General features: G+C 36.5%; 15 protein-coding genes across 15 annotated transcripts; 9 read left to right on the forward strand and 6 right to left on the reverse strand. All coding sequences in view use genetic code 12, as the record gives it.

Annotated features, from left to right (window-relative positions):
- Positions 1–36: 36 nt before the first annotated feature.
- DEHA2F12716g (DEHA2F12716p) lies at positions 37–729 on the reverse strand (the record flags this gene model as incomplete). Its single annotated transcript, XM_460916.1, has 1 exon — positions 37–729. One exon carries the CDS (start codon positions 727–729, stop codon positions 37–39), a length of 693 nt encoding a protein of 230 aa, XP_460916.1.
- A 127-nt stretch (positions 730–856) lies between these two features.
- On the forward strand, positions 857–2,443 carry DEHA2F12738g (DEHA2F12738p; the record flags this gene model as incomplete). Its single annotated transcript, XM_460917.2, has 1 exon — positions 857–2,443. One exon carries the CDS (start codon positions 857–859, stop codon positions 2,441–2,443), a length of 1,587 nt encoding a protein of 528 aa, XP_460917.2.
- Positions 2,444–2,560: 117 nt separating this feature from the next.
- DEHA2F12760g (DEHA2F12760p) lies at positions 2,561–3,781 on the reverse strand (the record flags this gene model as incomplete). The annotated part of the gene is made up of 1 exon (XM_002770763.1): positions 2,561–3,781. One exon carries the CDS (start codon positions 3,779–3,781, stop codon positions 2,561–2,563), a length of 1,221 nt encoding a protein of 406 aa, XP_002770809.1.
- Positions 3,782–4,316: 535 nt separating this feature from the next.
- On the reverse strand, positions 4,317–4,505 carry DEHA2F12782g (DEHA2F12782p; the record flags this gene model as incomplete). The annotated part of the gene is made up of 1 exon (XM_002770764.1): positions 4,317–4,505. The coding sequence occupies one exon, from the start codon at positions 4,503–4,505 to the stop codon at positions 4,317–4,319; it is 189 nt and encodes a 62-aa protein (XP_002770810.1).
- Positions 4,506–4,934: 429 nt separating this feature from the next.
- DEHA2F12804g (DEHA2F12804p) lies at positions 4,935–5,585 on the forward strand (the record flags this gene model as incomplete). Its single annotated transcript, XM_460920.1, has 1 exon — positions 4,935–5,585. The coding sequence occupies one exon, from the start codon at positions 4,935–4,937 to the stop codon at positions 5,583–5,585; it is 651 nt and encodes a 216-aa protein (XP_460920.1).
- A 705-nt stretch (positions 5,586–6,290) lies between these two features.
- Positions 6,291–6,970, forward strand: DEHA2F12826g (60S ribosomal protein L42; the record flags this gene model as incomplete). Its single annotated transcript, XM_460921.1, has 2 exons — positions 6,291–6,294; positions 6,654–6,970. The coding sequence occupies 2 exons, from the start codon at positions 6,291–6,293 to the stop codon at positions 6,968–6,970; spliced, it is 321 nt and encodes a 106-aa protein (XP_460921.1).
- A 588-nt stretch (positions 6,971–7,558) lies between these two features.
- On the forward strand, positions 7,559–9,709 carry DEHA2F12848g (DEHA2F12848p; the record flags this gene model as incomplete). The annotated part of the gene is made up of 1 exon (XM_460922.1): positions 7,559–9,709. One exon carries the CDS (start codon positions 7,559–7,561, stop codon positions 9,707–9,709), a length of 2,151 nt encoding a protein of 716 aa, XP_460922.2.
- Positions 9,710–10,089: 380 nt separating this feature from the next.
- DEHA2F12870g (DEHA2F12870p) lies at positions 10,090–11,919 on the forward strand (the record flags this gene model as incomplete). Its single annotated transcript, XM_002770765.1, has 1 exon — positions 10,090–11,919. The coding sequence occupies one exon, from the start codon at positions 10,090–10,092 to the stop codon at positions 11,917–11,919; it is 1,830 nt and encodes a 609-aa protein (XP_002770811.1).
- A 650-nt stretch (positions 11,920–12,569) lies between these two features.
- Positions 12,570–14,504, reverse strand: DEHA2F12892g (DEHA2F12892p; the record flags this gene model as incomplete). The annotated part of the gene is made up of 1 exon (XM_460924.1): positions 12,570–14,504. The coding sequence occupies one exon, from the start codon at positions 14,502–14,504 to the stop codon at positions 12,570–12,572; it is 1,935 nt and encodes a 644-aa protein (XP_460924.2).
- A 536-nt stretch (positions 14,505–15,040) lies between these two features.
- DEHA2F12914g (DEHA2F12914p) lies at positions 15,041–17,947 on the forward strand (the record flags this gene model as incomplete). The annotated part of the gene is made up of 1 exon (XM_460925.1): positions 15,041–17,947. One exon carries the CDS (start codon positions 15,041–15,043, stop codon positions 17,945–17,947), a length of 2,907 nt encoding a protein of 968 aa, XP_460925.1.
- Positions 17,948–18,072: 125 nt separating this feature from the next.
- DEHA2F12936g (DEHA2F12936p) lies at positions 18,073–19,038 on the forward strand (the record flags this gene model as incomplete). Its single annotated transcript, XM_460926.1, has 1 exon — positions 18,073–19,038. The coding sequence occupies one exon, from the start codon at positions 18,073–18,075 to the stop codon at positions 19,036–19,038; it is 966 nt and encodes a 321-aa protein (XP_460926.2).
- Positions 19,039–19,122: 84 nt separating this feature from the next.
- DEHA2F12958g (DEHA2F12958p) lies at positions 19,123–19,485 on the reverse strand (the record flags this gene model as incomplete). The annotated part of the gene is made up of 1 exon (XM_460927.1): positions 19,123–19,485. The coding sequence occupies one exon, from the start codon at positions 19,483–19,485 to the stop codon at positions 19,123–19,125; it is 363 nt and encodes a 120-aa protein (XP_460927.1).
- A 916-nt stretch (positions 19,486–20,401) lies between these two features.
- DEHA2F12980g (DEHA2F12980p) lies at positions 20,402–20,860 on the forward strand (the record flags this gene model as incomplete). The annotated part of the gene is made up of 1 exon (XM_460928.1): positions 20,402–20,860. The coding sequence occupies one exon, from the start codon at positions 20,402–20,404 to the stop codon at positions 20,858–20,860; it is 459 nt and encodes a 152-aa protein (XP_460928.1).
- A 258-nt stretch (positions 20,861–21,118) lies between these two features.
- On the forward strand, positions 21,119–23,071 carry DEHA2F13002g (DEHA2F13002p; the record flags this gene model as incomplete). The annotated part of the gene is made up of 1 exon (XM_460929.1): positions 21,119–23,071. The coding sequence occupies one exon, from the start codon at positions 21,119–21,121 to the stop codon at positions 23,069–23,071; it is 1,953 nt and encodes a 650-aa protein (XP_460929.2).
- A 98-nt stretch (positions 23,072–23,169) lies between these two features.
- On the reverse strand, positions 23,170–25,182 carry DEHA2F13024g (DEHA2F13024p; the record flags this gene model as incomplete). Its single annotated transcript, XM_460930.1, has 1 exon — positions 23,170–25,182. The coding sequence occupies one exon, from the start codon at positions 25,180–25,182 to the stop codon at positions 23,170–23,172; it is 2,013 nt and encodes a 670-aa protein (XP_460930.2).
- Positions 25,183–25,418: the final 236 nt, after the last annotated feature.

Below are 25,418 nucleotides of genomic sequence, written 5' to 3' on the forward strand. Positions count from 1 at the left end.
ATAACTACACATTGTCTTTTGTCCCTTTCTTCTGAATTATTGGTTACTTACTGACCTAACCCATATATCACTGTCACTATTATCCCTCCATAATCTGCTGATGGTGATGCCTAAACTGTACTTCTTCTTATCCAACTCATCTTGCTTCATCTTCAACTTCTCAATAGCCTTTGTTATCTTTGTTCTGGTTGCATAATCAATTTCAACGTTATAAGGAGGCAATAACTTCACCAAAAAATCTATTTCTTTATCGATTTTGCCTATGCGAGTGACATATTGATCATATTTTAACTGTGTTGCCTTAATTTGCTCGTATGCTTTATGAGATTCCACTACTTGCTTCTTACCTTGACTAAATTGTCTTTCATTGGTCTTGTTACTGATTTTTATAGGCTCGTGTGATACCTTACGGACCGTAAATTTGATAGGCTTTTTATTCGAGTTTTTGGGGAGACGCAACGTATGCGTTTGCTCCTTCGGAACTTCATTCTCTTGGTTATTCAATTTATCCACAGACAAGCTTTTTATCAACTTTCCAGTCGAACTATCACTGTTTATCGACGACAAGGATGATTCGGATGGTGATGCCTTTATTTGGCTATTAATAACTTCAGTGGCGATAATGTCACTATTATTAGCTTCACTGGCTTCAAACGGTTTTGAGACAATAATGCTGTCTTCGATTGTAGCTATAGACGTTTCAGGAACAGTCATATCATCAGTATTCATTCTATTTGATAAGAAGAAATAGGTTGTTGATACAGTTGTTTATGATCAACGCGTTGTACTAAATGAGAGAAAAAGGCATTATGTTATATGCAGACCGATATAGATTATTAAATATGACTCCAATGGTATGATAAGAACATATCCGATTATTGAAGACAACATGACCGCTATATGGTACTATGTACCGGTATGTATTAGATTTATATCAGAGGGAGATATAAATGCACTTACGGGTGTTAATTTAGTTCTTAGGAATGCGGATGGACAGATATTATATGAGTCAACCATCTCGCTCAGTCATATTCCCCCACATAGTTTGAAAGATTACCAGCTATATGTAACTTCGAGCTCCCTTTGTGAAGGGGACGATGTGAATTGGCATACTTGTATTCCAAGCTTTGACATTCCGTTAATGGAGAGACGAGTCGATAATTTATATAAATATTTGAACTTTTTCAAGGAAAATGGGTTCAAGATAATTCCGAATGATACGGTTCCCAGAAATACCCTTATGGATCTAAATATATTGGGACTTGAGCTTAAAACTGGGTCCTTGAGCAAATTGATAGGCCCAGAAGCATATAAAGTGATTGAATTTGCAAATGCGGAGGCATCTGACTCAATCACTATCCGCTCTTGTCCGTTCAGCTTTACGAATCCGTTGTTATTTAGTGATTTTCTTTCGGTAGGGGGAGTCAATCTCAAGACAACTAAAGATAATGAGACATTGGGCTATTTATCCGATATTAAATATTTGGAAAACATGGCAGGAGGGATTGTCACCAAATCCGACATGACAGGTTCTATAGGGTTAGTGTTGGGCAATTTACGCAAGTACAATGGGGATGGGGACTTGATATTTATATTATCGTGGGAAATTATTTGGAAGTTAATCATGAAGCGGTTCCCCAATTTAAGTATGAGACCTTCAATGAAATCGTCTAACGGAGTAGACAGAATCTGCTCAGTTTTACCTGTAGTTGTTAGCAAAAACAATAGTCTGTTCTGGGGATCATGTGTGTATTATAATCATACCACGCTAGTGACAAACAACCATGTAATTAAGCAATATATTGATAGACCCGTGCTGGTTGATTGCAAAATATTTTTAACTAGGGATCAAACAATCAAGTTAACGAACGAAGACGTTGTTATTACCCCGTATGAACAGTTAGATTTGTCATTTATCAAGCTTTCTTTTGCAAATCAAAAAAGGCTTATGGATATTGACAATATAGCTCCTATTGAATATGATTACTTTTATCTGACCGGGGAACCTGTCAGTACAATCGGCTTTGGGTTGTACTTCAACAATCTCTACGTGGAGCCATTAGAATCTACTGGTAATATATCTGCCAAACACTCGCTTCCTTTGTATAAAGGCGATAATGCTACATTGCCTTGTATTATTGTGACGTCGGCTTCATGTTGGAACGGTTCTTCTGGGGGCGGGTTATTTAAGCAGTCTTCAAATAAATTAGTGGGTTTGATTTGCTCCAATGCGCAAGTTATTCTACCTGCTTTTGGTGAAGAGGAAGATGAGAATACGGAGAAGCTATCGAAAACAGTGTTATGTATTCCAATTGAAGTGATAAATAGTTGCTACGAGAATTTGCATACTACAGACAAGTCGGAGTTGAATGATAGAATAGGCCATACCTGGAATTTGATTCCATATCATAACGATATAATCGTTAGCAAGCCGAAGTTATAACTCTCATATACTAGTAAAGTATTCCACAATAAATATACGTTAAACTATTTCACAAAATAAATATATGTACAAAAATGATATAATACAACATTTAATATACAATCATGAATAAAAGAATCAGCCTTGATTCGTAGCCGCATTGACAACCGCCATTGCATTTGCATTATTTGCCTTTTGTTCCACTGCCTGGGCCAAGGAATTGACCACATTAGCCTCATTGACAGAAGGTATGGAAGGGTCGGCGTCATTATTTTCTGTGTTGGCGGGCCCAGTACCGTTTGCGTCAAACCGGCTTACTTCTAGTAAGGACGAGTACAAACCAGTTAATTCCAATAATTCAGTTACTGAATCTGATCTTAAATCATAAATAAGTTGTTGGAAGGAATGCGATTTAATTACATTTATAGATAACTTGTTCTCAGTTAAGAATTTCATTAAGTGCTTGTGGAACTTCATTGATGAATAGGGCGAATTATCAAAATCCGCAGACAAAAATCTCCGGTTGGAATTCATACCGAAAGAAGACAACGAAGAGTCAATGTTGTTCACGTTACTGCGAGGCTTATACTTATTATTATACCTTGCCTTCTTCTTGGGATCCATTTCGTCAGCGTCGTCCGAAAGCTGTGGATTCACATTGGGAACATGCGAGTTGTTAGATGCTTGTGTCTGATGTACTTGTTGTGCTTGTTGGAAATTTGAAGGATAGTTCAAGGGCATTCCGTTGGGTGCGTACGTTATACCGTTCCCGTCAATAGGAATTGGCCTTGAGTTATTTATCGAATCTTTCGTCAACTTGTGTGTCTTCAAGTGCTCACTGAGCTTCTTTGGTGACCCTTTATCTGACGCCAATCTAGTAATAATCTTTCCACAGTAGTCACAGGCTGCTATATTAGGGTCTTGTGAGTCCTGAATAAACCACGACCAAACCCACGACTTCTTCTTTGCACCAAATTTTTGGCCCGGCCTGTTTTTACGTTCCTTTCTGATCACTGCCTGGCCCTGTTTTTCATCCATTGCTGTTTGTCCATGTTGTGGGGGAACAGACCCCAGACCGCTTTGCAGTTTGTGTAAATGCTGAAGTGAATGTTGGGGACGCTGATGGTGTGGATGATGTTGCTGTTGTTGTTGATGCTGCTGTTGCTGTTGCTGTTGTGCCACTGCCACTGCCACTGCCGCTGCTGACGCTGTATCTCCCTGATGACCCTGGGGGTTCTGGAGGTGAGACAATTGTTGTTGTTGAAGATTGCTCATCCCTGATAAGCTTCTTTGGGGGAAGGGTGATTGGTTATATGATGGAAACGCCAACGGGTTATTATTATTACCAAAATAGCTCATATTGTAGTTTATATCGACTAAAACCTATGATTTACTAGATCATCATAGTGAAAGAAAACAAATAAAGGATGTTTTTCCCGGAATCATCAGTCTTAGAGCTTCCGGATCGCGAGAAAAATTGAATGACGGTCGGTGGCCGGTATGCCGGTTTGGTTTATTCTACTCTTATACCGTGTAGATGAAGACAAGACGTCCGCTTATAGCAAAGAAAATCATATGGGGTTGTAATTGGATTCATATAGAGATGTAGAATATACTTTCAGAGCAATCTGGGTGGAATTTGGGAGATAAATATGGGTCGTAGTGGCCTTGGTTGGGCTAGAGATCGGTCACCGCTCGGTTGGAATACGACGAAAATCTCCTGCGACAGACTCACCATCAAACCAAAAGTCCGAAACATGGGATTTTATTAAACATATACTACCAATTGCTGGTATGAGCAGCGATTGGTGTGATTAGGATGTAAGGAAATGAATGGGACATGATGTACGTCAAGCAGCGGGTCGAGACAAAGTGCAATTATCCAGGCGACTTGCTAAAAATTAGTGCACATCCTTGGCTCCAAAAAATAGCAACACCGCTCCCGCAACCATGAAGTCATCACCGTGGAAACACGTAGTGTTTGTGACTTCATATGCTTGGTTATGTTGGTCCCGATGGTCTTAGATAATGGCAAAGAGCCTTCTGTCGATGAAGGGGAATAAGCCAGCAACCACGCGCGCATAACCAAGAATTCGTTAGTTTTCGCAGCCAGCACCGTAGCCTAGTTTGGAATGCTTGCAACCAGAAAGAGTAGTTGAGCAAGCACCGATGAGTTTAACGACCCGTTTAGTTTGGCGAAAGTCAATTTAGAGTCAAATGAACCTTTTGGCCAGCCATGTGTCAAATCTGTGTTCGAAGTACATCGATATATTTATAACGCGGCTGTTTTCTCACTGAAATTAGGCTTTTTAAAGTAAACCTTGTTACAAACTACCACCAAAACTTAATTGATACCACTCAAGTCAAGAATCTACTAACTAAGTATCCCTAGTGTCAACTACTCTCACTCTCTTTATCCAACTATAGTCATTCTCTTATACTATTTTTTAACTACAGTCATTCCTTTACACAACATCTCTAAATTTGCTATTATTATCAGAAAAACGAAAAAATGAAGCTTACTACAATTTATTCCTTAGCCTTCGGTTTATTATCGGCTCAAACACTTGCTGCTCCTGCTAAAGATAACGAAAAGCGTGATGATGATAAGGTTGTGATTCACCTTACATCTACTGTGCAGAATACCCAGACCAATACTCACATTGTTGAAGGTACCATGTCTACACAAACGAATATGATTGTGAATACTGCTACCGAAACCTATACCCGCTACACTGCTACAGTTACTTCAACTGTGTTCGGTACGCCGCACACATACACCACGGTCGCCAACACGCCTATTCAGAACAAGGAAGTTGCTCCAAACACCAGTGAACCTCAAGATAGCGGTACCACCGAGACTGCTGCTCCAGAAAATAACGATGCCACCGAGACTGCAGCTCCAGAAAATACCGATGCTACTCAAACTACCTCCACAGAAATAGTCACCGACTCCCCAAGCTCATCTGCGGATGTAAATGCGCCAGCAATCACTCCTCAAAGTGCTACATCGTCCGATTCATGGATAATAGAAAATGTTTCCACCGTGACATCTAACAGTGTTTGTGTGGTAAACTACGACTACTATTATGCCGAAGAAGAAGATGACTCCGAGACCGTTACGTCGACGTCGACCATATATACCACGGTTACCCAAAACTGAGCCAGTCGCAAGCTGAACCAGTCTGGCGGTTTCTCGTCGTGTACATTAGTCTGCAAGACGGTGTTGGTATAGACTCTGGGCTAACATTCGTTTTTTTAATTCTTCTTTTTTCCACCAGGGTACAGTCACTAGACTCTTGATCTTTAAATTCTTTCGACCTCTATTTATTTCGGTTAATATATTATTATGTGTTTATTCAACCTGTAACATCATTTCTAGCGCGGGGAATTATCTTCAAATTATCCAGGCCTTATTCATGGTTTGTGTCTACCAACTAGTATGTGCTTTTTTTGTACCTAGCAGCAGGTACTCCTGGCACATCTTATTCTACTGCTTGCGAAATACTCTACAATTGCATCATATACCGAAAGACTCCGTTTCTCCTAGTTACACCTAAGCATCCATACTAGACATCCACTCTAAGCACCCGTCAACGGTTCAGTCCCTCCATACCAACCATATTATCCATCCATAGTAGGGCTTATAGCCCTCATCATCACATGACTGCAACCAGAAAACCGATTTTGATAAATTTCAGTTTTGTGTCAATAAGAACTCCGGGTAATACCGAGGGACACAATTCCAAAAAATTTTCAGTCTAGACACCTACCATAGTCTGACAATATCGCTTTACTAGAAGTGAAAAAAAGTTTGATTTTTAACTTTTATATAGTACTTAATCACATTACCTATAAATAAGACATAATGGGTATGTTACAAGCAATAAATAAGACTTCGAAGATGTATCGAGAGACAGAAAAGACCAGTATAAGACGTATGAGATGTCTATGGATAACGAATGAATAAATACCCCCCAGAAAACGATATAAATGACTAGTCGAAACGTAGCATGAAATTCGACAATGGTTGATAGAAGAAGTGGACACTGATATCAAAGGAATAGAAATTTGAGGTTAGCAGAGAGAATAAGATAGATTATTTATATTACGTTGGGTGGAGAATGGAGGATTATTGAAGAAGGACAGTCTCGTACGGTTGTACTGACATATGTTATTTTTGATACACAGAAGCAGCACATATGGATGCAGAATACTAACATCATTATAGTTAACGTTCCAAAGACTAGAAGGACTTACTGTAAGGGTAAGGAATGTCGTAAGCATACTCAACACAAGGTTACCCAATACAAGGCCGGTAAAGCCTCTTTATTCGCTCAAGGTAAGAGAAGATATGACCGTAAGCAAAAGGGTTACGGTGGTCAAACCAAGCCAGTTTTCCACAAAAAGGCTAAGACTACCAAGAAGGTTGTTTTAAGATTGGAATGTGTCGTCTGTAAGACCAAGGCTCAATTATCTTTAAAGAGATGTAAGCACTTCGAATTAGGTGGTGACAAGAAGCAAAAGGGTCAAGCTTTACAATTTTAAGTCTATTGAATACTTTGCTACATTATTACACAAGTATATGTTTAAATATTGTTTTATAGGTTTAATTTTGATTTTTCAATAGCCAAATTGGGGTTTTCAACTTTTTGTTAATAAACTTTACAGAAAATTAATCGCTTTATGTATGATTGTAATATAAATCATTTGGGGTTCATTTTGGGTCTCGATTTGCTTCGTAGTCGTTAACCACTATATGAGGCCAAGCTTAATCAAAACACCGTCGCGATCGAAATCCATATAGGAGTATTTATTTTTTTCTTTCAAGCTTTACACCTTCCGCCACATTTTATCCAAGTCTTTCGATATATATATATATATATATATATATATATACATAACTGATCTACAACACACCTGGTTTTAGTAAGATATTGACGAAGCAACTGAGTGGCTTACTATTGAAAGAAATATATATCGGAATTTTTTTTTTGGGTCCTATTGTTTGGATTTTGATTCGAGTCGCCCTAAATCATAAGCATTTGTTTTGATAGGCGTATTAGACTTTTTATTTGAATTAAAGCTTCCGTATAACGGTAGATTATTTTTATACAGATTGGTGGATATTGAAAGATGAATTACGATTACTTGACTGATGAGCAGAAACAACAGCTTTACTTTCATCAAATGCAGGCTGAACAGCAACAACATCAACAACAACTACATTATAAACAACAACAGCATATACAACAACAGCAGCAACATCAACAAAATCAACAAAATCAACAACAACAACCTCAGCCCCCTAGACAGCCATTCTCTACCTTTTTACAAAACAACGGATCGAATTCAGATTTACCTCAAATGGGGACATTCCAACAAGATTTGCAGAGACAGAACATTCCAAACCTCAGGTTTTCTCAACAAAACCAACCAAGCGATTTAGGACAGGAATTTCAGGATGATGATAGCTTTATGGATGAAGATCTCACCGAGATTCATGAACAGCCTCCAATGCAAGAATTAAATTCATCACCAATGACACATCCACATTCATTTCAACAAAATTTCCAAACGCCAACTAAAAATGACGATGCTAATTTAAGGAATCAGCAATTTCAATCAGTTGATTCTGAAAGATCATTGGATTTCAAACCACCCGTAACCTTCACCAAGCTCAACAACAACAGTAATGCAGACCTTTCGAGTCCTACCGAAAGCTCATTCTTAAAGTCGAATTTGAATTTGCCCAATTCCAATATCCCCCCAGCCGGTGCATCCAATGATCCAAATGCTCAAAAGTCTAATTACATATATTTTAACCGTCAACCAAACTCATTAAATAAGATAGCACAGGACAAGGCTTCTTCGATAAAATTGAAATTAGAAAATTATTATCAAATGTCAGTTGCTCATGCAATTGAAAGGAACCAAAGACGATTAGATTTGGAACACAAATTGTTGAATGAAGAAAGTGGATCGTCCGAAGAACGTAAAAATAGACAGTTACAGAATTTGGGTAAGAAAGAATCCCAATTCTTAAGATTAAGAAGAACAAAGTTATCCTTGGAAGATTTCAACACTGTAAAAGTTATTGGTAAGGGTGCTTTTGGTGAAGTTAGATTAGTTCAAAAAAGAGATACAGGTAAGATCTACGCTATGAAGACATTATTGAAGTCAGAAATGTATAAGAAAGATCAATTGGCACATGTTAAAGCAGAAAGAGACGTGTTGGCAGGATCTGATTCCCCATGGGTGGTTTCTTTATATTACTCATTTCAAGATGCTCAGTATTTATACTTGATTATGGAGTTTTTACCAGGGGGGGATTTAATGACCATGTTGATTAGATGGCAAATCTTCACCGAAGACATCACCAGATTCTACATGGCAGAGTGTGTGTTGGCCATCGAGGCCATTCACAAGTTGGGATTTATTCACAGAGATATCAAACCAGATAACATTTTGATAGATATCCGAGGCCATATCAAGTTGTCAGATTTTGGGTTGTCGACAGGGTTCCATAAAACACATGATTCAAATTACTACAAAAAGTTGCTTGAAAAGGAGAATCCTCATCACACGAATCCGCAGAATGGCAACCTTCAGGCACCATCAATGGCAACCAACAATAGGAATTCCATGATGGTGGATGCCATCCACTTGACCATGTCCAACAGACAACAAATGCAGACCTGGCGTAAGTCTAGAAGACTCATGGCGTACTCGACAGTGGGTACCCCCGACTACATTGCACCCGAGATATTCGTGCACCAAGGGTACGGCCAGGAATGCGATTGGTGGTCGCTTGGGGCAATCATGTTCGAGTGCTTGATCGGATGGCCTCCGTTCTGCTCCGAGACCCCCCATGAAACATACAGAAAGATCCTCAACTGGCAGGAAACCCTCCAGATCCCAGACGACATCCATTTGTCGCCCGAATCCGAGGACTTGATCCGCAAACTCTTGACAAACGCAGAAAACAGACTAGGTAGATACAACGGCGCCGACGAACTCAAACTGCATCCTTTTTTCCGAGGTGTCGACTGGGACACCATCAGAAAAGTCGATGCTCCCTTCATCCCCAAGCTCCGCTCCATCACCGATACAAGGTTCTTCCCTACAGACGAGCTCGAAAACGTTCCCGACTCCCCTGCCTTGTCCAAAGCAATGGAGCAAAGAGACCAGGTGCTACAGAACGGCGGAAATGTCAAGGAAGACTTGCCATTTATCGGCTACACTTACTCGAGGTTCGATTACCTTACAAGAAAAAATGCCTTGTAATCCGATCATGCATATCGTTTCTCCTGCCGCATATGCCTCTATTTCGACTGCGTTATTTAATTTGTCGTATCGGCTGACCTGCTAACCGTTGCTAATTTTATTTCCGAAATGGTTCGAAAATGTGATTAATTTACTCGTTTCGGATCTAGGTGTAGTCATCAGGGACTCAGGAAAATGTTTTATTCGTTTTTCAGCCGAATATTCCGGTCACATGATTGAGTATGAGTATGACCAGAGAAATTTATAGCATGATCTATATATATCCGATATCACCTAGGTTTTATAGAATATATATATAACACTTTCACGTATAATTTCTGATAGAAGCGTTAGAAACGATTCTTATATTGTAATAACTTTCAATTGAGATCTTAGTAAGCATGAAACCTACATATTCGATAGGATTAGCATGGATAGTGGCAGCCGCTGGTGTGATGAGCATAGAGAATCATGATACAACAGTAAGTGTCCCAGAGAGATTGAGAGTACGGGCGGAACACATGAAACATATGGAGCATGAGGAGCACCATGGAATGAAAAGCGGTGAGCATGAGCCGACCAAAAGCAACACAAAGGAAGTTGTGGCTACACCTCATGTAGAGCATCACCAGCACGGGATGCCGATCTTGCAGACTGAGCTTTTACCGGAGGAGAGAATATTCTGGGAAAACTACGATACCACGACTTATTTCACGGTGAAATCGGATCATAAAGCGGCATTGTACTGGCATATTGGGTTGACGCTCATGTCGTTTGTATTTTTGTATCCGATCTGTCTTGTGTTGAATAACGTGGGATCGAATTGGTACTATCCCTTGTTATTTGTGCATTCGGCGTCAGTGTTGGTTGGATTGATTAGTTTTTCGGTGTTTGTGAAGTCAATTCCAGACTTGTACCCTAATAATGCTTATAATAAGATGAGTGTGATTTTGGGAATTTCGACGACTGCGCATGTTATATTTGCAATCTTCAACTTTGGGTACAAAGCAGCAACCAACAAAGACTCTATTGCTGCTGATTACTTCACCATATCTGACGAAGAGAGCCAGGAAACATGTGCATCGCCATCGGCCACTTTGTACGATACTTCGAGAGATAGCTCCAATTCGATTGAACGGGGTGGCTCAATGGACGCTAATTTGAAGACATCGCTCGATTCTATGTTCCCACCCAAAAGCTGCGGCAATAGGTTCTTAAAGAAGGTGACTGGTATCCCAGTCGTTACCACTATGGTCAATTTCTTCGGCAAGTTTTCTGTTTACATATTCAATTTGTTGAATTGGTGCCAATTCTTCTACTTTTTGGTCTATTTACCCACCGCTGTTGCCACTTTTGGTTGCTTTGGCCAGGGTAGCTTTGTTTTCAATTTATTAGCCCACTTCATCAAGGGTGGTGTCTTTTTCAGTTTAGGGCTTTTATATTTGGCCAGATATTGTGGTGCATTCACAAACAAGGGCTGGGCTTGGAACCATAAGTTTATTAAGAACTACGAATTGAAACTCGGTCGCTGGAATAGAATCCAGGGTAAGGGTTTATGCACTATGGAAATGATCGAATCTTCTTTGATTTTGTTCTATGGATGCACCAACATTTTCATGGAGCATTTAGCAAACCCAGGTGGTGAATGGTCGACCAAAGATTTACAGCATGCATCGATCGCATTCATTTATATTGGCTGTGGTTTGTGTGGTGTCTTAACTGAATTCAAGTTGGCAAGCTGGAGATTCGAAAAGTCGATCAATAACTTCGAAAAGTTTAATGACCAATCCTTCTCGTCCAAAATTATCAAAGCTACCCCAGGATTTTCACCAAATCCATTCCCAATTTTGACTATTTACTGGACTGGTGTTTTGATGTCACAGCATGCTCAAGCTTCCATGTTATCGACAGACATTCATAAGCAATGGGGTAATTTGTTTATGTTGGGAACTGTTTTCAGATTTATAACTTATTTATTATTATTGATCTTACCTGCTACTAGAGAGTTAACTAAACCACTCAGACCTATCAGTGAGTTGTTAGTAAGCTTTGCATTATTATGTGGTGGTTTGATATTCATGGAATCTTGCGATCCAATAGTTTATGCGTTTGAATACAGAGGATTTACCTCTATGTTCACACTTAATATTTCCTTAGGTATCGTTGCTTTATTAATGAGTTGGGTAATGAGTGTTTTCGCATTCAAAGATTGGCTACTCAAAAGAGCTTAATCGTTTTTTCATGTTAATATTTTGCTTTCTATTTATTATACATATTTTAGGAATTGCAGCCATTGCATTCCGTTTCTTAATTAATTAATGTCTAATGTTGCTAACATATTTAATATCGCTATTTAATATTGTCAATAAAACAATACATATATATATATATATGCTTACTTGTATACGTAGTTCTCATTTGTTTATCTTTCTAACAAAAGATATAAACTGTTATGCTCTTATCTTGGTAATTTGAAATCGTCTTAACCGGATCTTGGGTATGGTATGCAAATGCTGCAAAAGTATTTTCTGAATGCACCTTAATCTAGAACTAAACCAAGGAGGTTTCTACCATTAAGATGTAATATTGATTGCCTAGCAAATTACTGAGTAGTTTTAAAAAATCATATTGATTAGAATACCCGAAGTCAATCATATATATATTGACCTTACAGGACTTAGCTTAATTTTCTTTTCGTCTTTATCAACTAACTTTAACTTCCTTAAATTACAACGTTTCTTCAATATTGATACTAAAACTACAATTGGTTTTACTCTCAATACATGCAAAACAGTTCAGATGCTTTGTACAACTTGCTTTCTTGAGAACCTTTAGTTCTTAAATCTCGCAAATATTGTATAGGCTATTTCAGATATAAATTTTACATTCCATCAAGACCAAATACATATTTCAATTCACTGATATCGGATTCTATGCTTTTTTGAGTATTCCATTCATTCTTGGTGACGGAAAATGCAAAATCAATGATATACACTTTTCCGTCCTTTGCGCAAAGTATATTTTCTGCCTTTATATCCCCGTGTATAATTCCATGCTTGTGAATCACGTCCACCTGTACCTTGGCCTTTCTGTACAACTCAGTGTCTTTGTTATCTAACGGTATGGTTTCTATATAATGAAGCAAGTTGAAATACCCTTTGGTGAGATAGTATCCATCAAGGCGGACTTTCATGTATCCTTTCTTGTGGGGTATATAGCAGCTGTTGAATTCCGGATCTTTCGATAATGCCTGGTACATCCATCTTTCGTTATTATACGCCTTAAGACATAATTTTAATAGCTCTTTCTTGCTGTATTTAAACTTACCGTGTTCGTTGTTGGCCATTCGGGGGTCGTAGAACTTTGCAACGAGCCTCTCAGTATCGTCAACATGACGGAGCAAATACTTCTTCATGTAATGGGCATCAATTGCAATAAGCTGCGAATTATAAATATCACCGTTCTGCATAGTTATATGATCATTGGCTGTGAATTCAAGAAGATCTTCTTCTTCCAACTCTTCATCTTCTTCATCATGAGACACCAATACTGCCGATGATTGTGTACCAGCTGTATCAGCTGTACTTGGTCTACTACCGGACGACCCATCTGATCTTTCCGTACTGTACTCCGAGCTCTCGACTTGCTCCTCATTTTGTTCCGGAGTAGCCCATAAATATTCTCTCAATTTAAGCATTCTTTCCTGCCTAATCTTTTCTGTTTCATCATCAACATAGGCAGTGTAAAAAAAATGCATAAGTGCTTCTCGTAACGTAGGCGCTGCCGAATGACAATCCAAAACTTTATATCTAAGAGGTACAGTCTTGTGCTCGTGAACATCTACTTTACCTTTGAGTTCATTTATGTTTCTTTCGAAAATACCTAGGTCAATCTCCACAAATATAGCAATATATGAATCTGTAACAATACCCATATTTGTTTTGAAATAAACCATCTGGCTGATCAATTGTTTCATGAATTTATTGATATTAAGTTGGTTAAAAATATCTGTTCCAATCGTAGAAGTACTCTGTCCTACATACGTTGGTAGCACTGGGAACATCTTAACTTCAATTGCACAGAATACTTGCCCATTTTTGATAAGATGTAAGTCTGACAGGACTTTCGATGTTACACCATTCGGGCCTTTTACACTTTTGACGTCGTGCTTGAGTTTTATGCTCAAACCAAAGGTTGCCACCAAAAACAAAAATATAGGTTGAACTAAGTGTTCTCTAAAATCCTGTTTGTAATCATTCTCCAACTCTTCATCTCGATTAATTAATTCATAACGCTTGAAGGCAAACTCCCCGAGACCATCAATTATATTCTCATTAGGTGCTAATCGTAATATATTTCGTATAGTACTAGATACTTCCTCGTCGTCAATTCTGGATATATATTTATCATCGTATTTAAACGGGGAAAGGCTCATGGAAAACTGATTTACAGACCCAGTACTTTTACTAAGTGCATTGCTATGATTAGCAATCTCGTACTCACACATGGGAAGTGCCAACAAGAAACGGAAGAGTTTCTTACTAAATTCTTGATCACCGTGTTTTGTATATGTATAAAGATCCAGATATTCTGAACCAGGTTTCCTTCTTTCAATAAATAATTCTAATCTGCTTTGATCAACTCTAAATAACTCCTGGATGATTGTTTTGTGATCCACCACTCGACCATTCCAAGAGGGGAAAAAATCATGGTAATTATAAGTATCTGTAACTCCTCTATCAATACATTTTTCAACTGCTTGATATAATGGGTGTTGAGATAAAAAATACTTGAAAAGGGTATTTGACTCGCTCATTTAGTCCTTTTTATTGTTTATTATGTCTTATGAACGAGGCAAATGTTGTACTTTTGAAAGGAATCTGAAGCCTTTTATGCTTTCCATTTGTTCTGCAATATCAGAAATGTGGTATGCTAGTTGCATCAAATTTGTTTCAACTATTTAAGATTCAATTCGTAAGCTTATAAGCTGAAACTTATTGAAACCATCGGAATCATATACCCGCTATCTTAGCAAGAGAAGCGCCCTTCAATTCTAATATAAATTGGTATAGAATTTTATTAATAGTTGAACTCGTAAAAAACTTCTGTTATGTTACTTTCTTCATATGTGAGCGTAGACAGGCACATCATAAACAATCAGAATTGGCATATCAGGCCTGCGATTACCTAGAATTCAATTCCACTTCATATCTGTTTCATATCAATAATAAAAGGAAAAGTCAACTCGAGTTCTATTTTCATTCGTGTTATCGTAAACTGTTTTTTCGCTCATTGAAAAATTACACAGTTTTCCAACCATAAATAACTTACCAACGACAACAGTTAACAACAATGGATTCTTTCAATCCATCGAAGAGAACTAGAGACGAATTCGAAAGAGACAATCAACATACAGAACTAGATGTTGATTCTAAAAAGCAACATTTAGATCCAACTACTGAATTAGTTACAAATGTTTGTAAAGATATCAGAAGAATCGGAGAAAATGCAAACCTTACAAGCCAGATTGACGATATTTCATATATTTCAAATCCGATAGTTGCAGAATTTGAAAAGATTGATAAATTGAGAGTTTCTATCTTAAACACCTTATATGCTATTATAATTGAACAACCCCAGAAGATAACTTCATTGAGTATCTTAATCTTACTATGCAATGCTAAAAACTTCTTAGTATCCAAATACGTTATAGAATTCTTTCATTCAAAAGCACAAGGATTGTTAGAGAAAGTGAGCGAAGAACAAGAAAAGAAGAACGAAGAAAAAAAGGATGAAGAAATGAAGGATGAAGTAGAAGAAGGAGAAGGGAAAGAGAATAATGGTAAGAAAGAAGTAAATGAAGACTTGCAGCGAGAAGATGCAGGTATATTCAATAATTTGAAATCAATTTTGAAATTCTTAGCTTGTTTGTCCCCTATAATCGATAATTATTCAATTATCAATGTTTTTAAACAATTTTTGAATCTATCCATTGACTTACAAAAACAGACTGAAAGCAGGAATGGAATTGCTGAAGAAATATTCTATAACACCTTAATCTCTTTACCATACTTATTGAGTAATGATTCTTCAGAGGAAATAATCAATCATTGTAATGATTTGTTAGAAATTGCGTCTAACTTTGAAATTAAAGAAGGCGCCAAATCCATCTCGTTACTACAACCATTTGATTCAAAATTAAACAATTTTTCAGATCAGTTGCCATATAGTCCTGAAAAGATGATAAATGTAATCTATCCATCCTTACTCGCTTTACAAGGGGAAAATAAAGACTGGGCTAATTTAAATGGTAAATTATTCTTGAATTTCAAAGAATTAATTGATCCTATTATTGAAACTTCGTTGAAAAATAATGTAATTTCGAATGAAATTGTTAAGCATTCGTTGCCACAATTATCTCTCCCTTCAGTTGAAACTTTATCAACTTATAAGCCACAGGGTTTAATTGATGATTTGTGGTATAGGAATACTAGACTTTTATTTCAAGTTTACAATACCACGGAATTTGAAACAGTTCCAGCTGTTAACTCTTATTTTGGATTGATCTTTAAAGATTTGGCATTCGACATCTTAACAAATTTATCATTCAATAAGAATGAGACAGCAATCCAATTGTCAATCTTAGATCTTTATTTTGCGAAGAATTTATTTGCACCACCAGGATCCTCTGTTGATCAATTAACTTTGATTAATAATGATAACGTCTCGGGTGAAAACAATCCACCATTGTCTACCTGGAAAATTGAGGATATTGCTGTCGAAAGTATATTGACAATGATTTTCCAATTACCAAACCCATTGAATTATGAGATATATTACTATACCGTGTTAATAGCTTGTTGCAGAGAAAGTCCTGAATCGATTGCCCCTGTATTTGGTAGAGCTATTAGATTTTTTTATAACAATTTAGAAACTTTAGACTACGAATTAAAGATTCGTTATTTGGATTGGATGACAATCCAAATTTCAAATTTTGAGTTTAGCTGGAAATGGGATGAATGGGTTAAAGATTCTCAAAAGTTTAAGAATTTAAAATATCATCCTAAAAAGAATTTCATTAAAAATTTAATAGCAAAGGAAGTCAGATTATCGAATAAAAATAGAATCAAAGAAAGTTTTGTAACAGTTCATCCAGACCCGGCTGCAACCGATAAATTAATTCTTTTGGATGAGTTTTATCAATATTTGAATATTTCATTATTTCCAAATGAATCAAAATATATTATTGATTACGATAATGAATTATATGGCAATAACGATGAGCTCAAAGAAGTTTTGGCCAAGTTAGAGTTTGAAAGAAAGGAAAAATTAGCAAATAATATAACAGTTTCTCCACAAGAAGAATTGATTTATAATTTTTCGAATTCGGGTTTACCTTTGCACGAAGGGTCCAGTAAAGTTTATGATTTAATTATAGCCAACTGGAAACCAAATAGCGAATTCTATGATTTATATAAGGAGATTTCAACGAATTTAGATGATTACGCGTCAATAAATTCGGACAAATTCCTTATTAATTTATTTTTCCAAACTTACGCATACATTGGATCCAGATCAATCTATTCTGTGGTTAGTCTATTATCGAGAGATATAATCAAATTGAAATTCTTGAGTGGTGTGGAAATAAAGGATGAAAATTATCAAGCAAGTGAATTTCAGTTTCCGGTTGCTGAATTGGCTGAGCAACACTTTGATAACAAGCAGAATTGGATTATTGATTCTATCTTCAGAATTTGGGTTCATCAACCTCAAGTAGTGTTCTTAATTTTAGAGTACTTGATTGAATTTGAAGTATTAAAACCAAAGTATTTAATAGGCAAGACATTAAACTTAGCTTCCAATTTAATTATTGAGAATGTCTCTTGTATGGAATCCGTCAATAGGATCTTGATTAACTTTTCTAAATCTTCTAATGATGAGTTCAAAGTCCTTACGTTGAAATTATTTGAGTTGATTGTCAACAACTTGAATGAGATAACCAAAACCCTAGAAACTAATAACTCTGATGAGGTAACAATTCTTAAGGATTTTAGTGATGAAGAATCCGAAGACATAGAATTAATGAACAAAGTTGATAACCAGTGGCTATTCTATGAATATAAAGGATTATTAAAGAGTTACTTAAGAAAGTTCAGTATTCATAACTCCAATTTCATCGACGAAATTGAAACAATATTTAAAGGCATTGAAAACGAGCCAGTTAGAAATGATACGTTGAATTGGTTGATAGAATTATAGTAAAAATCTATATAGTCCTGTTATATAAATAGTACATGAAGTATTTAAAGTTGATCAAATACGAACTGTAAAAACTGATCGCAGAAAAATAGATTAGCGCAGAATCGAATATACTGCATTGCATCATGACTGATAGCGCCAACGACCATACATTAGCCGTAGAAACGATTGACTTAACTTATAAGTTCCCTTCAAACCAAAAAATTGGATTACAGGATGTTAACCTTCAAATCCCATGGGGGTCAACTAATTTACTTATCGGACAAAATGGTGCTGGGAAATCTACTTTATTAAAGATCTTAGCAGGTAAGACATTAATTAAGCAAGGTAAACTAAAACTAGGAGGATTTGATCCATTTGATTTTTCAAAAGAGAGGAACGAAAGACAGAATTCTGATGTCAATAATTTAATTACTTACTTAGGTACGGAATGGGCAGCCAATCCAGTTGTTAAAAGAGATATCCCTGTCAACTTATTAGTTTCCTCGATTGGCGGAGGAACTTATCCAGAAAGGAGAGACGAATTGATTAGAATTATGGATATCGATCCTGAATGGTCAATGGCATATATTTCCGATGGTGAGAGAAGAAGGGTCCAATTAGTGATGGGTTTATTGAAGCCATGGAAATTATTATTATTAGATGAGGTGACAGTTGACTTAGACGTGGTCGTTAGACAAGATTTACTTAATTTTTTGAAGAAAGAATGCAGACTCCGTAATTGTTGTGTAATATATGCTACACATATTTTTGACGGATTAGGCAAACATTGGTGTGATAGACTTATTCATTTAAACGAGGGAATGAAGGTGAACGATATAAACATGAAAGATATAGAATTTGTATCAAAAAACGAGCAACTGGACAAGGTTAATGACAAAGCGATACAAGTGGAATTAGCAGAATCATTGCATCCTTTGGCATTGCATTGGCTAAGGGATGACTTAAGGAAAAGAGGGTCAAGAGAAGAAGAGAAGATTAAAATGGCCAAAAGACAAGAAGAATGGAATAATGCAAGAGATGATACTTATTTTGATGCCAAGGAATCAAAATTAAAGGATTACTTCAAGGCAACTAGAAGTGCTAAATAATTATTTTATTAATATATAGGCAATATATACGCTAATGACAAATGCAATATCAACCCGTGAATGCTTGATTGTTCTTTTTGACAGTTATTCTAATAAGAATCTGCGTTCCAACTCCATGAATTCAACGATATCTTGGTGCTTTTTTAAATTTTCATTTAGTACCCAATTTCGATAGTTCAAGTCTATTATATCTATGCTTTGATCCTTTCCAAAACTGAGGATATCCCGAATCCGACCGGGTTCTTCTTCCATTTTACGTCTTATAACATTATGCTGTTTGTTCATTGGAGTCAAAGGAGTGGTGGGTCCTCTTTTCTGTGATTGAGTATTGGAAAACCCATCTCTGATCTTTGTTGAATTTAATGGCGAAAGAGTCTCGTTTTCTATGTTTTCATGTTCTCTATGGCTATCGCGTGACGGTGTATGTGTTATATTCTCTTGGCTCATCTCGTACAGTTCTGTTAGTAAAAGAAAGCTGTTCCTTTTATGGCCTGTTATTGTGGTTTTATAAACAAATCATATTGGGCTATTTATATGCACACCAATTCAAACGGCTGCAATACTACCAAGGAACAAGTACTACACTGTCTGTCTACGTTGAAAAGTCACTCAGAGGTTGTTGGGGAGAGCTAGATGATATTATGGATATGTATACTGATATATATAGCAATTGGTTGAAACGGGAAAATGTTAGATCAATTACAGGCGTATGGTACAAAATATACCAACCAAAGCCATGAAAGTTTTTCAATTGAATCCAGTATACCCGATAATACTTAATAAGCATACAATCGTTAAATAATACACAGGAGCTTCCCAGTTGATATACTCTGTTCTAACCAGTGCCGAGTAATTGGGTATAATTTGCACTGCAGAAACAATTTTGCTCATTTCAAAAAACATCCAACCCCAACAACACTTCCACGTTTAACCTTCATTTCCAACACATATGGTCTAGTTGAATATGCGGTCGATTTTTACCGTACTCTCTGTTAATAATTGGCAAAATAATGAACAGCCATTTAGTATGACTTTTTGCATCAAATACGCAGTTCGTGCCTTATGCGACAGAAGCTAGATGACATGATCTGTACCGAATTGAACCACCATTTTTCACTCTGGCTACATAAAAACAAGTCAATATCCCAGTCACATGCTGTCTCTCTCGACGTCTTATCAGAACTTTAGTCTAGACTGGTATCGTGGGATAGGACCGTCTTGGGAGTCAAAAACGTGGTCGTGTCTGCTTAATTTTGAAATTTTCCAATGAAAAGTCGACGAAAAAAAAATTTAGAGGTATAAATAGTGGTGAAATTTCTCAAGTTGAAGTCACTTAGGAACTATAACGTAACTACAAATCATAATGTCTAACAACGAAAGAACTTTTATTGCTATTAAGCCAGATGGTGTCCAAAGAGGATTAATCAACTCTATCTTAGGTAGATTTGAAAACAGAGGATACAAATTAGTTGGTATTAAATTAGTTCAACCAACTGAATCCTTATTAAGAGAACATTACGATGACTTGCAATCCAAGCCATTCTTCCCATCTTTATTATCTTACATGTTATCCGGTCCAGTCTTAGCTACTGTCTGGGAAGGTAAGGATGTTGTCAAGCAAGGTAGAGCTATCTTAGGTGCTACCAACCCATTGCAATCTGCTCCAGGTACCATCAGAGGTGACTTCGCCGTTGACATGGGTAGAAACGTTTGTCACGGTTCTGACTCCGTTGAATCTGCCGAAAAGGAAATTGGTTTATGGTTCAAGAAGGAAGAATTAGTTGACTACAAGCCAGCTTTATTCGGATGGATCTACGAATAAGTTATTTAGCTAGTGTTTAAATATGTTCAATTGATGATACTTTTGTCAATAGAAGTGTATCAAGTCGATTAAATAGCTGAATAATTGAAACTGAAAGATTTCATTTCCTGTAGAAGGTCGTGTAGAAATAACCAATATCAATACAAGTTGAATCTATCAATATGGAGATATTGTATATTTACATCAATACTACGAAGCCAATTGATATAGCCATATTATTCGTTTTTGTAATTCACTTATATTAGCACATTCTTGGTCATGTCGGTGAATGATAATTTATTTAACGATCAGAATAATGATATGCTAGATGCAAACGATGAAGACGAAGAAATGGAAGACACCGAGAACAATAATAACTTATATGGTGAAGAGGACGAGGAGGAAGAAAATGAAGAAGATGATGAGAATAATGAAGACGACGATGAAGAAGATGAAGACGATGATGACGACGATGAAGATGAAGACGACGATGACGACGACGAAAACGAAGAAGGTGACGAAGATGAAGAGAGAGCCAAATTCCTCGATGCTCGTGAATCAAATGTCTCTGAGCTGCAAGAAGATGCTAATAAGGATAATGACCATATGATAGTTGATAAGTCTGATTCTGCAAACGACGAGCAACGTCAGAAAGAAGCTGATGCACAAGATTCATCAAAGACGAAATCAGAACTAGACCAAGAAGAGGCGGAAGAGCATGTATCAAGAGAAACAATAAGAGAAAACTCTATAATAAAAGCTAAGGAATCGTCAGAATTTGATATAATACCTTCGGTAGCAATTCCTTACACGTCGGAATGTCATGCATTAGCATTTACTGATGGTCCAAAATGGATTTTAACTGGTGGAGAAGATGGTTTTATTAGAAAATACGACTTTATTGCATCTATAGAGGGGAAGTCTCCATTAACGATGGCCCAAAGACACAATTTAGTTGATTCTATAACAAAAGCCGGTGTAATTTCGTCGTACTGGGAAAATGAACAACCATTAACTAAAAAGCAGTTGATGGAGACTAACCCTAAATTAAAGATAAGCGATTTTAGTACAGGGTCTGTGAGCTATGAACCAAAGGTGAATCCAGTGTATTCATTAGATGTGGAAAGAAATGGTTATTGGTGCCTTTCAGGACTATCATCTGGTGGTATCTCGTTATATACTATGAGATACAATGAAGGGAATATCCATCACTACTTTAACCATTCTCCTAAAAAACAAAGTGCTGCCTTGGATAATGGGCACAATGATGCGGTATCTGTATTAAAGTTGAACTCGGAACAAAAAAAGTTCTTGTCAGGATCTTGGGATAAATCAATTCGAGAATGGGATTTAAATACAGGGAAATGTGTTAACTTATTCACTGGAAGCTCTGGGCAAATTTCCAATATTCAATACAGACCAGAAGGCTTGGCTGACTTCTCATTGTCGTATGAGGATTCGGATATCAAAATTGTCGACCAAGACATAAAACCAGAAAGTGATATCGATTCATTATTCGGTGATAGTGATAATGAAAATAATGAAGAGCGAAAGAACTTTGAATCTCAAGACAAACCTAATTCATCAAAAATAACAACTAATGATTTCAAAGCAACAAATAAAACATTTAGTAATGATTCAATATTCATGAGTTCAAGTATTGACGGTACTATTAATCTTTGGGATGTTAGAGTCTCAAACACAACTAGTAGTCCAGTATTAAGGTTCGGGGTCTCCGATGGTATTCCTCCTTGGTGTATGTCGTCTACATGGTCGAATTGTGGTGAATATATCTATGCTGGAAGAAGAAACAGTACAGTGGAAGAATTTTCAATTAAAATGCCGCATAAAAGATCCAAGTCAGGCCATAATAAAGATACTATGGTTCCAAATGTACTGAAGTTGTTGCAATTTCCTAAAATCTCTGGCCCGGTTAGCGCCATATCTACACTTCCGAATAATGATTTCATATTATGTGGGTCGAACGATAATATCAGATTATATAATTTGAATCTCTACAATGATTTGTCAAAAACTTCCAGCACGACCAACAAAAAACCAGCGACACCTTTCATGATTATACCAGGCCATCATGGTGGTATATTAAGCGCGTTGTACGTGGACGAGACGGGTAGGTTTATGGTGAGTGCTAGTGGTAATAGAGGTTGGGGTCATGCAAATTTTACAGAATCTGTATTAATTTATGAAATCGAATTTGAAAACGATAATTAGATAATCTCTTATAGAACTTAAATAGTAATGAGATAATAATGAAATAAATCTAAGTTGATTTAAAACTATTTAAATTAAGGTGTATATATAACCATAAACTATCCAATAAACCCATAAATGTTATTTCTTAAGTTTCCCAAACCAATCTGACCAATATTTATTCCGCTGTTCACAATTTCCGAATCCTTTAATGAAGTATACATTCCGCGTATAGCTTCCCCTGTTTCGTATACCAACCCATTACTCGCTTTAACGACAAAGTCAGATACTGACCTGATAGACTCCAGGTCAAGTAATTGAGATCCACACTTTTGGATCATTGACAAGGAGCCTGATACGAGTCTTGTGATATTTAAACTTTGATAACTTGGATCGTTTTTAATCAACAAGAAATGCATCATAAATCCAATAAATCCAACGGTAAAGCTAATTCTGTAAAAGTTAGTTGAAAGAACATTATGTTTATTGTTGTTGTTAAGCTTGCCTTCCGGCGTTGGTGAAATATCATGGTAAAACAATTTTTTGAATATCATCGACGAAGTATTAGCGATCTTAGTGTTTATTGACGACGATGCTGACGTAAAACTTGTAATAGACGAAGATAACAGATTTGGTAGACTAGTGTCAAGATCAGAAGTGGAGTTTGATAATTCTTCTTGTTGCTCTAGTAACTTTTGTTGAAGTGATATGTTATAAACAGTTTGCTTTGACATTTCTTCATCTTGAAGTTGAACAAGATCATTTAATGAAGAATCCGGTGGATTTTCATCATCAACTATTAAATAGTTATATTTAAGATCTTTAGTTTTGCTGTCGACAAGAATGTCTGATGTGTTTAATAGGACAGAATTCTGATTAAATTCCTTGAACCAAACATCGTATGTAACGTCTGAATTCTCAATATCACTGATTAAATAGCTTTCAATCAAAGTCCTTGTCTTATTTAAAATCTGATTAAGATCAGAATCAGTCATAGACTTAAATAAGTTATTAGGGGATACTAAAGTATGCACTAAATCAATGTCGATATCTGCTTCTCCTGAATTAATCAAGTCACTCGGATCTATATCTAATTCGTTGAATATATCTTCTTTATGAAATTTCAATAGAGCGACATATAGATAAACATTGACAACCACGGAGTTGTAACTTAATATAAAGTCCCATATTATTAATAGTTGATGCAAATTATTTAGATCATGACTGTAAAAAGTCAAAATGGATGATAAACCTTGATAGAAGTTATAATCATAATGAAAGCCAGATGACATAATATACGAGTTACTTGATTGCTTGATCAATTCAAATAAGTCTGTATCAGTTACCTCTAGTAAGCTTGGAATCAATTTTAAATGATTGATGGAAAGGTTTATATCGGTAATCATATAATCTCTCAAGTGAAATACGGTAAGTTTTTCCAATAATTTAAACGCCAATTCTTCATTTTTTGACGGATTCGCTTCGCCGTTTTGTTCATAGCAAACAATTAAAATAATACTTGCTATATCGTGATAGCCCTGATAATAGTTAAGACATGGATATTTTCTAAGTATCTTGATTATGATATTTAATAGGCTCTTCTTCAACAGGTCTATATCACTGTTCGAGAAAATAGCTGTAAACGATTCGTTTTGTAATTGGTGATAAGATTGCATCTGCGATAGCACAGTAAATGACCGTTGTATATCCAATTTGACTTGGTCTTCATCCTTATGTGGGGGTAAATCATTCAAATCTAAATCATTAAGTAAAAAAGACGTAACCGATTGTCTATTCAATTTTAAATTCGGCGAATCCACCATTGCTTGTTTCTTCGATGTTTCCTCATATGCTTCAGTCTCCCAATCAGAAATTCCCAATAGAAGCGGCCAGATTTTCATTCTGAACTCATTACTTATTAGCCCTTCTGTTGATCTCAGATACTCTGCTAATGCATCGGTATTCTTATTTTGCAATGCATCATTTAACGTTCTTGCCTTTAAACTCTTGATAGTATCGCTAAGAGGCACCCCGTCATTATTATAAAACGATTTGCCCAATTTATCAAAGTCCATAGAAACCCAGTCTGGATGCAGCTGCAATAACGTATGTGAATGTTCCTTAACTGACATTTCGATACTAATTTGTTTTCTTGGTAATCAACACTGATATTTAGTGTTTTCAATAAACCACCTTTTTCTAATACACTATGTTGTTTACGGAACCTATATTTTTATCATTTAATAGGATATATAATAAATACCTTGAAGATAAATTATGAGATTATTCACAAGCACTTTTATCTTTATTATCGATTATCCTTTTTCTATCTGGGTGCTCGGATGCGGAACCGTCCAATCTCACACCT

Source organism: Debaryomyces hansenii (assembly GCF_000006445.2).
Source record: "Debaryomyces hansenii CBS767 chromosome F complete sequence".
NCBI lineage: Eukaryota > Fungi > Ascomycota > Pichiomycetes > Serinales > Debaryomycetaceae > Debaryomyces > Debaryomyces hansenii.